The sequence below is a fragment of the Anguilla anguilla genome, chromosome 6 (genome assembly GCF_013347855.1).
Source record: "Anguilla anguilla isolate fAngAng1 chromosome 6, fAngAng1.pri, whole genome shotgun sequence".
Classification (NCBI taxonomy): Eukaryota; Metazoa; Chordata; class Actinopteri; order Anguilliformes; family Anguillidae; genus Anguilla; species Anguilla anguilla.
This window is the reverse complement of record NC_049206.1, coordinates 18,195,099-18,207,138: the sequence shown is the minus strand read 5'-3', so window position 1 is coordinate 18,207,138 and position 12,040 is coordinate 18,195,099. Positions and strand designations below refer to the sequence as shown.

Below are 12,040 nucleotides of genomic sequence, written 5' to 3'. Positions count from 1 at the left end.
AAAGGCATTAGGGCACCAGCATATTTTGCACTGTCCACAAACCAGCCTGCATTGCCTGCGGGTTAAAAGGCTAGTTCCTGACGTAAGGATCAGCAGCACACTCAAAGGGGTGATGGAACATTTGGTCCCCAGCTTCAGCCTTTAAAGTGTATTTGAAAAGCTACAGACTCCGATTCTCTTTGACCCCTCCGGGTAGCAATGAATACACTGTTTCGTGGAATGGCAAATGTGATTTTACTGGTTTTTGTTGTCGTCCTTTTGTTATTATCCATTGGAACTGTACATTCTAGAGGCGGAATATTATATTCTGTACTCCTGCTGAGCAAAATTTTCAAAAGCTTGCTAAATGCATAGATCTCAGATTTGTATTTATTTTTTTATTTATTTATTTATTTTGCACAAGCATTATACCCTTCTGCTTAAAAGCACATCACATCAAAAGAGGATGTGCGCATGCATGGTTCTGGTAGTATCTGTCATTTCATAGCATAGCAAAAATCTTTCTGTTGCCGTGGTGACAACCTGTACCTTGGGGGGGGGGGGGGGATCTGAATTTTGAATGCACACAGAATTACAAACATCAGGTTTTGGGGAGAAGAATGGCATTTAGCTCATACCGGCTGATTGTAATGCACCCATTATTTTTCAAAGGGTGGAAAAATGAACTGGTTGGGAGACACAGAGCTCGTAGAGGATGAAGGATATTTCAACAAGTGTGCATTTTTTTAAAGTCTGCATTGTCACTTGAATAGGATAAGCCGTAGGAGTGTACGCAGAGACAATGGAGATTCTCCTGTGATTTATTTTTGGCTTCTGAATGTACCCAGAAGTCAATGTACCCAAATTTGCTTCGGTCTGGTTTTTAACCATGTGGGGACACAAATATGCATTTTGTGCTCATGCAAAAAATAAAGCTCTTACCTGTACTAATGAAGTAAGCCTGTGGAGGGAGGACATTCAAGTCGTAAAATGCACTTTACAAACCTGGTCCATAGGCTTGTGCTTCCCTCAAGTGTCTTTCATAAAATGGTTGCCGTTTGGACTTTCCCCTGGTCTCTGAAAACCGTGACTGGAAAGAAACCTTTGTCTTTTGCTTGTGTTCAAAGTCAGACAATGAACCCATTTTGTTGTTTATTTTCCTTTTTATTCAAAGAGGTTTCAGGGTGTATTATTTTTTCAAATTGCGGTCCTCTACAGAGTGAAAGGTAATGTATTCATAAAAGTAACAGAAGTTTAAAATATGAATACGTGTACAGTATATGTACAGTACAGAGCTAATAAATGGGAATATGTACAAACTTATGTAAAAGATGACTGCCAGTTGAAATAAAGATAATTAAATAATTATTAATTACTCATTCATTCAGGGTAGACACCGGGTAGAACTCATACAAAACATATGGCCAATACATTGTCATGGAGAACAGTCTTTTTGGCTCTGCTGAACAAGATACCAAGAGTAACGAAAACTTGATACAAAACAATCTAAAATAGAAAGCTCATTTTTAAATGTACAGATAAATACACTTCCTTTACATGCGTTCAGGGAAATTGTCTGCAAAACCATTAGGACATTTGACAAGAAAATCAATCACAAGGACATTATATGTGTATATTTTAACTTCGAAAATAATACAAATGTGAACTTTCAGAAGAGCCATGATGCAGTATCAATACTAATCGACAGCAGAATTTTTCATAATACATCATAATAAATCAAGCACGTTTTTTGTTATTTATTTTGGGTATTTAGTACCATTTTTGTAATGATACAGAACATTCATTGAGAACTGTAATCATAACAAAGTATTTATAGACTATGAATCAATTTGGCATGTGTTCTGAAACCAAAAAAGTTATTTTATGGGGAGGTGTTAACACGTGTAACACACACTGCAGTTACCTTTGGAAATTTACATTATTATTTTTTTAATATTACATTACATTTTTTTTATATTATTGAGAAAACAGGATATGCACCAGAAAAATGCCTAGATCACACGTGTAATTTTTCTTTATTTTTTTCTTTAAAGAGCACAATTGTGAGGAGACAAAGTTAGTTAATGATTATATTATATCTATTGTGAAATTAGAACTCCTGGTCCTTAATTAAGTTACATTTTGAGTCAGTAATCATCAATTTTAATGAAAAATGTTTATGCTTTTTACATTTAGGACGACTGTGCTACTATTTTCCTCAAATTAATAAGAAGCATATTGCACTATAATTAATAACTGGCTTTCTGCTCAGAGTGTTATGTCCTTAAATTGAGGCAATAATTTATTTCAGAGACAGAAGAATGGAGAATACATTTTCCTGCTATTGATTAAGCCCATAGGAAATATATCAAATGGCCACAGTTGTTATTGCTTCATAACTTGCTTTTGGGAAATATAGTGAAAATTGTGAAAATTTTAATTTAGAATACTGTTTGAGACTTGGATTGTGAAATAAATTAAATGTAACTGCTGTCCACAGGCATGCTACACATATACCAGTTCATATTGCATCTACATCCGCAACAACTCTTCTTCATATTGTACACTATTCTTTTCAGAGATAATGATTTTTTGGCTAAATTTTGAATTCAACACTGGATTTCAGTTTTAGGTAATGCTGAAGTAATTCTGCAGTATACATAATTGTAAGACCATCTCTAATCCTTATCTAATTCTTCATACTTTACATAAGAAGCTACATACAGCTCTTTTGAAAATCTGCCACTTAACAAGAAAGGTGCATACTTATGGCCCTTGCAATACCATAACTTAAAATAATTCCTCTAAGAGAATGAAAATAAATCATGCATTAACTCTTTTGATTCAAAAAGATCTCAATGCTGACCTGTGGTTACATCCATATCCTCCAGAGACCAGACAGAAAAAATAATACGTGTCTAGGATGATAAAAACGTGTTACAATGAGTGTTTAAAAAAATATTATTTATTTTATTTGTTGAATATATGGTTCTTGAGATTAAGACCAGAGACCCATGTCCACTACAGAGGACAATAACTAATTGTGTGGGTCTCAGGAGGATACATTTCAGTAACAACATATCATCATATCAACCACATTCAATAAACAGAGAGCAAAATACATCCGATGAAATTAAAGTGAAATCATTACACAATAAAGACACTAGGACTAGGAATAGGAATTACAAATAAAGGTATCCCTGCATGTCTTGCATGGTGGATGGCAATCAATGCCACATCTTTAAACTCACTTCAACCTTGCTCTACTCTGGTCCACTTAAGTTCACTTGACATCTGCTGGAATTACCTACAATTCACTCAGAACTGTTGATTGTCCAGTGCACTTAGTCCATTCTCCATCAAATGTGCCAAAGAGGTTAGAGCCTCTTGTCTTGTCTTGGACTGCTTTTGTGCATACTGTGTGCCTCCCACAAGCACACTCTTCCCTCACATGGTTTCTTATGCCATAAGGTTCCTGTTTCAAAATAAAATTGGAAAGTCACAGAAGACGGAAACCCTGAAAGCTAGGGAATAACAACACTTTATCTATAAACTTTGAAAAAAGTCCCATGGCTTCACAGAATCAATATAAAATTCCCTAAAGCTCAGTTATATATTCTTTCCAAATTTAACAGGAGCCAGAAGCAAAGCCTTTTTTAAAAAAAAACATTTTAATTTGGGAATTTGCTTATGTTTAAAGGTTCACTATAAACAAAAATGAGACTTCAAGTGTGGGCTTAACAATCCTTGACTGTAATTACATTTATCTCCGAAACCATAATAATCCTTTAGTCGCTAACAAAAAATGTATTTAAGCAGTGTGCAATTTTTCAGATTTATAATTAAATAAATATTTGACAGGTGTTCACTCCAGAAAAATGGGTCGGGGGGGGGGGGGGGTCATATTTAAAATGCATTATTGCAATTCTTAAGAAAAGTCAAATTCAATTATTTATTTGTTTTTGTACATGAGCAGACTTTTATTATTTATACAGCCCTTCAAGCACCAGTGAGGATGGTGGTTGCAGATGCCAGAGGCAAATGGGTCTATAAACCCAACCAAGCTGGGACTTTAGTATAAACATGAAGTGTAAAGGTGAAAACTTTCTTAAATAGCTCCTAGGTAAAATAGTTTGAGGTGTGGTTTATGGTGGTTTCTATGACTGATGAAGCCACCCATATGTGAACTGAAGCGAGGACCAATACATCCAATTTACTGAATGCTAAAGATTGCTGTCACTGAACTAATTCAATCAGTTAAAGTAATAATTCATCAAATCAGGTTTCTAGTGTAAAATGGTAACTTAAGTTCAAGGTGAAAAGTTCAAGCAGCCCATGTGGCTCTCCTGGAGCATAGTTTGAGAACCCTGCCCAAGAGAAATCCAAAACGAATGGAACAAGGGAGGTTTGCAGGATGTCACATCCTTAAACAGCTTCCTGGACCAATCAGCCTGCTCTCATTCAACCACTTTTCAAGTGAACATGAGTGAATAAGGGTCTTCACACAGGCAGTGCTTTTATCTACTGGCAATCCCAAAAATCAATAACATATTTATGAATAAGTATGACTTACCCTTTACAGTGCTCCTCACAAGATTTCAATCAACTAATTAAAAGCTATTGGTGGGAATGTATCAACTTGATTTTTGGGTCAAATCCACAATAAATCTGCAGTATAATGCAATCAAAGCATCATTTTATGTATAAATCAAAAATATAAAACAGAAAAAAATCTCCAAAGTTGACAGAACAAATAAAATGGTGACTTCGTGCTTCCTGGTTGAGTTCTAAACTAAATAAGAGTGATTTCCTTCACTTGTTCATTTTTAGAAAGTGAAAATTCTACAGCACACTGGTATAAATAAGTGCATACAAAAATAAAATAAAATGCCATAAACAGAAATGTTGAAATGCATAAACTACAACAAAAAGTAAAACTTTGGAAAGACTTCACAATGTTTTTTTTGTTTGTTTTTTTTTTGTTGTTGTTTTTTGTTTTTTTACCATTGTAGCCAACTACATTTAAATCCATTTATGTTGCCCACAAAACAGAGTGCAGAGATAAGCCTTGGGGACGTGTTTTTTGTTGGATTCTTTGTACAAAAATAGGGTCTTTGTGGATATCCCAGTCCCACTGAAAATGATCCATGTAATAAATGGGTGTAGAAGCAGGTGCTGTCACTGCAATGCATCATATTTCCATCTGCACAGAGGACGCGTAACACTGATGCGGTCAGATGTACTGTACTGCGGTGAAAATATCTAACGATGGGATTAGCGCTGCACTCCAACTACGAGGACCGGACAGAGAAGAGCGATGGCGTCCGCAGTGCCGGGCCTTATAGCTGTCATGTGACCTCAGCAAAGGTGATGGGATTCTGAGTAAAGGAGGGAAAGGATGCAAGGTCAGTCTCCTTCTTTTACTGTACAAACACAGTTTGGTGGGTTCAGCAATCATGAAAATGGATCGAATGGAAAAACAATACAAGGGTATAGTTAATACAAGTCAATGTCAAGGACAAATATTGCCTGAATCCTTGCTTTAGCTCTGTTCATTAACATAAGCAACACTGTCATGCAGGGGTCCTTGTATGTGTGCCTTTAAGGAGCAAAATTTGCCACCACAAGATTAATGATGCAGCCTTGAAAGGATATATAACAGCAATAGAGGCAGTCATGCATTACAGCCAGAATGCCTTTCCTTCGTGCTTATCGCCATCCATTGCCATATAACCCGTATCTGATCTCCCCATAAAAAACCAAATGAGCTCCCTCAAATCATTTGTCACATCAATTTTGGTGCCCATCTAAAAATACTATTTGCGTGGAGGAGCCAGTTGTATAGACAGGTTGACTTCAGGCTCCCTAAATGTTGGCCTACATTCAACCAACATGCCATTAACTTTAGGCCTGCATTCAAACAACTGTCCATAACTTTGGAAGGCAATCAATCAATATCTGTCGTTAGCTTTCACTCACAATTAAATGCAACTGTCAACACCCCTTCTGGAGAGAAAACCAGTCTAACACTGGGTGGTTTCCCTTAAATAAATCGATACCCCAGTAAGTTAGAATGCACAATTTAATTATGTTGACATGAGCCCATACAGTCAATTCAATTCAGCCTAATTCAGCACCCGCATTATGCAAAGATCTGCTTCCATAAAGTCACGTAATGTTCATCTAATGTATCTGCCAATCTAACCTTTCAGATACATAGAGTGTCCTCTACTGCTCTCTGCCTGAACTGCATTTATCTAAATAAGAAACTCCATCCATCTCTCTTGTGCTGAAAATGTGACATTCCAAAGGACACTTCATTTGGCTACAAGCAGCGTTATGGCACACCAATCGTCTTCAGCGTTCATCACCGTAGACATTTTTGTGAACATATCCTTTTTTTAAAAACCTTGATAAGCACTTTTTTTTAATGCCAGCTAGGAGGAGAAAATAAAATCTCAACATAAAGCCCAGAAAGGTCTCTTAAAAATTAATCTTTACTGCTTCAACAGATCGGCTACCTTTTACAGAAATGAAAAAGAGTAGACAAAGGCAAAGACATAAAACAAGTACATATTTTAATCTCTATTTCCAAATTAGAAAATATATCCTGGTCTTTTTTATGTCGTTCCTATTTTAATGCAGCTTCAATGTTTTATATGTATACTGTATATATATATATATATATATATATATATATTTCTTAAGGTATGTTGTATTTGAGAAATCTGAAACTATCACAAAAGACAAAAGTGTTATGGTCACAGGCCATGAGCAAACCGAATAGAGGCGGTGACCTAGATAAATCCAAAATATTAAAATCCTGTGCAAAACTTTTTTTTAAACCCATGCTGAATATGGTTTTTACTGGTTATTTTATAACTCAGACTCTTTTATTTAAAGACAACTATACAAGTATGTATAAATCTATTGACATAAACGATAGTATTTCAATTGGAGATTATGAGAAAACACTGCATTTGTTATAACCTTCAAAGCAAAGGTTGTACTTCTTTGGGTAAAGACTGAAGTAAATGAAATGAAGAAGGGGAGAACAAAAAAAAATGGTGCGTTTCTGGAAATAGAGCCTGAGTACACTGAAATTAGCTGAATTTTCAACTAATGATATATGTTAAAAGTCTGGTTTTCCAGTAATATGTTATTCAAATTTAACTGTCTGACTCACACTAGGGTAGTGACTGTGTGCACTACACAGTGAACATGTTTGAGTTTTGAAGATCAAGAAAAGCCTTCCATTTTAACATAACTTGTTAGAAATATGTTGTGCTTTCTCTTGTATGACAAACAATTGCAATACTCAGCACGAAACCCTGTTAAAACCTGACCACACATACTCATACCATGCGATTTATAAGTAATGCAAGACAATACAATGCAATACAGTCCATGTACAGTATATGAGAATCTAAGAAGCCAATGGCAGGACCTGGGTAGTAATGTACTTCTCCAGAGGGTTCTCCTCCCGAGAGTGGCTGATTATGGGCATGCTGTCCAGGCTCTCCTCAGGAGGGATTTCACTAAGCAAGGGCTTCCCTTTGAATCTTTGCACCACGCCCACCACCTTTCACAATACGGAGACAAAAACAAAACAAAAGTGTGAACAAAACAAAAGAAGAGGTTGGACAAAACAAAAACCTCATTGCACAAAAACCTTTTTTCAGTTAAATTTTTCTTCAGTTCAGTTACACATTACGGACCACACTCACGGTCAGACTGGCCATCTGGCAGATGCCATATGGGCTGTACCCACTTTTGGGCCGCAGGGACACTTTTGGGCCACAATCACAATTCACCTGAATGCTACTGAAGGTTCACCTGGGGCTCCTGTGGGGCCCCACCTCAGGGCAGCACCTGGGATTTGAACCCACATCCCTGAACACCCGAATCCAGGTCTAGACGGCCTATATGACATGCTGCCTCAAGCATATGGCACATCAGCTATCGCTCTGAATGTGAAGGCTTACATAACCCTTTATTGTGTCATGGCTTCCGTAGCTCTTTCCTGAAACGGAGAAAGAGTCCACTTCATAAGAAACATCATGGACACCACCTAGAGCGATTTAATCCATTTAAAGGCACGCAAAACAGACCCCAATATTGCATAATCATGCTTCTGTTCAAGTCAATAAAAAAATAGAATAGAATTTTATTTCTGAGATGCCATTTGTTTTCCTCCCATTAGCTATAGGACCCTGAGGAGATACAGTGAATTGGGCACACGCATCAGTATGTTAGTGCACTCAATCCCAGCCCTTCCCTTTACCTCAACAGCCACAGTATGCTCACAGCCCAATTCAAAAGCAACCTTGTGCCCCCGCTATTGTCAGTTATAAAAAGCACAGGATGCTGAAAGGACCATGATGTAATGTGCATTCCCTTCACTCTCTGTTTATGACAGGAAGCACAGAGGTGTCAGAAGCACCATGTGATGATGTGGATGCTTTGATCGTTGTTTGCGATTGCTAATGGACTGCTTTGAAGATTTTATGGGACATTTTGTGCATGAGCAATTTCATGAAACCCAGGAAAAAACATAAAACCTGGGTTGCTGTATCTTTTTTTCATTCTTATTCCTTGCACAAAACATTCGGTTGCCTGAAATTACTGTTAGATTCCTAAATTCAGTGAATGTTGCTATGTCTACTAATATTACTAATTTCTAACAACTGCTTTTAATGGATTATTTCACATTTTTAAAACAATGAATGCCTTGATACTGAGGAATAGAAAAACTGGCACTTCTCATTTGTGAAAATTATCCTGTGGAAAATCACTACATGGTCAGTTCTCAATGAAACGGTAAAACACTGATTACTATTCTCAAAATGAAAATTCTGCACTGACATCCAAAGAACAAGTCTCTTTATGCATTTACATTTTCAAAAAATACAGTAACATAATAATAAAAATATCATACACAGGTACACGTTAATGGTTAATTAACACCCAATGGTTATACACCTGACCCAACCCCCCTCCCCCCTCCAAACAGTCACCTGCTGCCAGTGTAAGTGTTGCATGTGTAAGCAGTTGCCATTGATTGGTACAAATTAATAATCAAGTCAATAGATTGCAATAAATTATAAAATCTGCATACATTATTTTCCAAAATACGTGAGTGTACAAATGTATAAATAGTTGTTTTTGAGGCTTATTATGTCACACCCAAAAGAAAGATTATAGAGTGATTTGTGGCTGAGCAATGGAGAATCCATGTTGTTTATCACCTGTAATAACCATATCCAACAACCGCAGACTTTTTAAAGAGATGTTTTATTCCCTAGGGGTTAGATTTCCTGGAACTAGGATCAAATTGTTTCAGAAGTATATTTGGATGTAATATTTGTTGGTTTTTTAAGGAAACAGTATCAAGTCAGAATTACAACTGGCTTTGGGGAGGTGCAGGCTAATGATATCTAACTCAAAATGAAGGAGGGGGAAATCACATATATAATTATATATGATGTCGTAAAACAAAATAAACTTATTATTTTGTCATGCTGAAAAGCTCATAGGGTTGGCAAGTTTATGTATATATGTATCTATGTACAGTAGATGTATATATATACAGGCTACATGAGTGATGTAAAGCACATTACCATTGGACTCTCGAGCAATGGAAATATATTCTCTGGAGTGATCAGTCACTCTTTACTATCTGGCAGCCTAAAGGAATAAAATTCTGGGGCTGTTTTTAATGGTATGGGCTAGGCCCTTTGGTTCCAGTGAAGAGAAATCTTAATGCTACAGCATACAATGACATTCTAGAAAATTGAGTGCTTCCAACTTTATAGCAGCAGTTTGGGGGAAGGCCCTTTCCTGTTTCAGAATGACAATGCCCCCATGCACAAATCGAGGTCCATAGAGAAATGGTTTGCTCAGTTTAGTGTGGAAGATCTTGACTGGCCTGCAAAGAGCCCTGACCTCAACCCCACCAAACACCTTCGGAATGAATTGGAATTCTGACTGTGAGCCAGGCCTTACTGCCCAACATCAGTGTCCAACCTCACTAATGCTCTTGTGGCTAAATTAAATTAAGTAAAATCTTATTTACCTTGAGTTTTTTAAAACCCCAGGTAGCCCAATAGATTTATTCTGTAGTGCAAGCAAGGATTGGATTGGTTCTTGCTCGGCCCTACCATGGAGCTTCTCCACCCTAGATCTCCAGTGGTGGAACCACTCTATGAACCGCTCAGTCACTGCCTAACTATCACTATGCTGCAAGGCTCTCCCAATCTAGGATCATTTATCACTTGTTTCCTTCTATCTTATTTCTGTAGCACTTTCATGTTACATATATACCTCCATCCAGAACTTATATTGCACTTGTGTCATTATCTTGATGTTGTAGCTCATTGTCATGCCTCCTAGTTTGTATTAACATTAGTTTCCGACCTACCCTATGCTTACTGTGTGAACTGAACTTACCGTGTTCATGGCTATGAATAACTGTTACATAATGAGTATTGTACCTTATCAGAACTGTTTTGTAGTTGTTCCAATGACCTTCGGTATGCAATTATTGTATGTCGGTTTGGATAAAAGCGTCTGCCAAAGAAATGTAATGTAATGTAATGCCCATTCTGACCAATAACATAATGTGGTCGGCTTTTTTAATACCTGTAACAGTCTGTTGCACAGTATTTGGCATACATTACATTTCATCAGTGCTGATACTGTGAAACGTCATGCACGACTGCCCTGGTAATTGCAATCCAAATTCAACAAATGTCATTCACTTACTCTAACATATGCACACAAACACACACACACACACACACACGCACACATACGCACATACACACACAAACATGCACATACATGGACACGCATACACACAAATATTCACATGCATGAACACACACACACACACACACCCTCTCCAGCACTGCAGCCTTACATCCTTGTTTATTTTAGAATTCTTTCTTTTCCCTGCTAGTGACATTGGTGCCCTTTTCGGATGTGGCCAGGTTTGATACTATCCGATGCCACATCTTCTTTTCTTCCCCATCCTTTGTCTGAGTCAGGAGACGTTTACAGCCCTGCCTCTCATGTGTTTCACAGACAGATGCGTGTACATGAATAATGTATTGTTGGATGCAGACAATATTAAATCCATGCTGCCCTACAGGTACAGATGTCAAACAAGTTCATAATTTTTCACATTTTCTCTGTTCCTCTCCCTCCTTTTTCTTTTCTCTTATTTTCCTTACACTTCGAAAAAAAATGGTTACACAAGTGTCATAATAAGAGGAATTATGAAGACACAATATAGTTATGTCCGGAAAAAGGTATGGAAGCGTAACAAAAGACAAGTAATGATCAAACTGACTCCACGAAAATGTTCAGTTGTCTTAGTCTGACCTAATTAATTAATGGTGTAACTAATTAATGTACCCCTTGATGTGGCAATCTCCCGCTTCGTTTGGCGGCAGAGGGACCCTGGGGCCCTACACATGCTGCTCTGAGCCAGATCAAGCAGAGATGCACAGATTCTGGGTCAACAAGATGCTAATCTCCCTTCCTCTTCGGTGAGAGCATTCTATAAAAACACTACAGAGTATTCATAATCAACCATGATCCTGAGCTCGCAACGAATAGGAGTCTGAAGTGAAATTTTTCACATTGATCTGTTTGAAGTCACTGATTGGCTGTACACTTTGGGATGTGACTTATAAAAATGCGATTTTCCAGTGTGATGTCTTTTTCTCTGAGTAATGTTTGTGGGTGAGCTACGATATAGCACCCAGTAATAAAAACTGACACACAGTCACTACAATGTGTTTGCGGTTCAGCAAGGCTTTAATGGAATCCATGTGAAAATATTATGGTCCCATCTCCAGGGGAAAGCTTGTGCATGTTGAGTCCACCAGGATCAACCAATCCACTGCTCAAACATTAGTTCAGACCACACCCCTGAGACAAAGGTAAGGGGCACTGCAGAGACATCGGACTATTTCAGATAAGGTGTTAACTGCACATGCTGCGGCAAATGATTCACACTTATGCAGCCGTGCAGGATCTGGGTACACTTGCAATC

General features: G+C 37.5%; 1 protein-coding gene across 1 annotated transcript in view; it reads right to left on the bottom strand.

The window, feature by feature from the left end:
- Positions 1-1,122: 1,122 nt before the first annotated feature.
- plppr5a (phospholipid phosphatase related 5a) overlaps positions 1,123-12,040 on the bottom strand; it is a 42,759-nt gene continuing 31,841 nt past the window's right edge. The window contains exons 5-6 of the mRNA XM_035424049.1: positions 7,427-7,561; positions 1,123-5,357 (exon numbers count right to left, since the gene is read on the bottom strand). Of these exons, the coding sequence (XP_035279940.1) occupies positions 5,328-5,357; positions 7,427-7,561 (165 nt within the window). The 3' untranslated portion in view covers positions 1,123-5,327. The remainder of the gene's footprint in view (positions 5,358-7,426; positions 7,562-12,040) is intronic.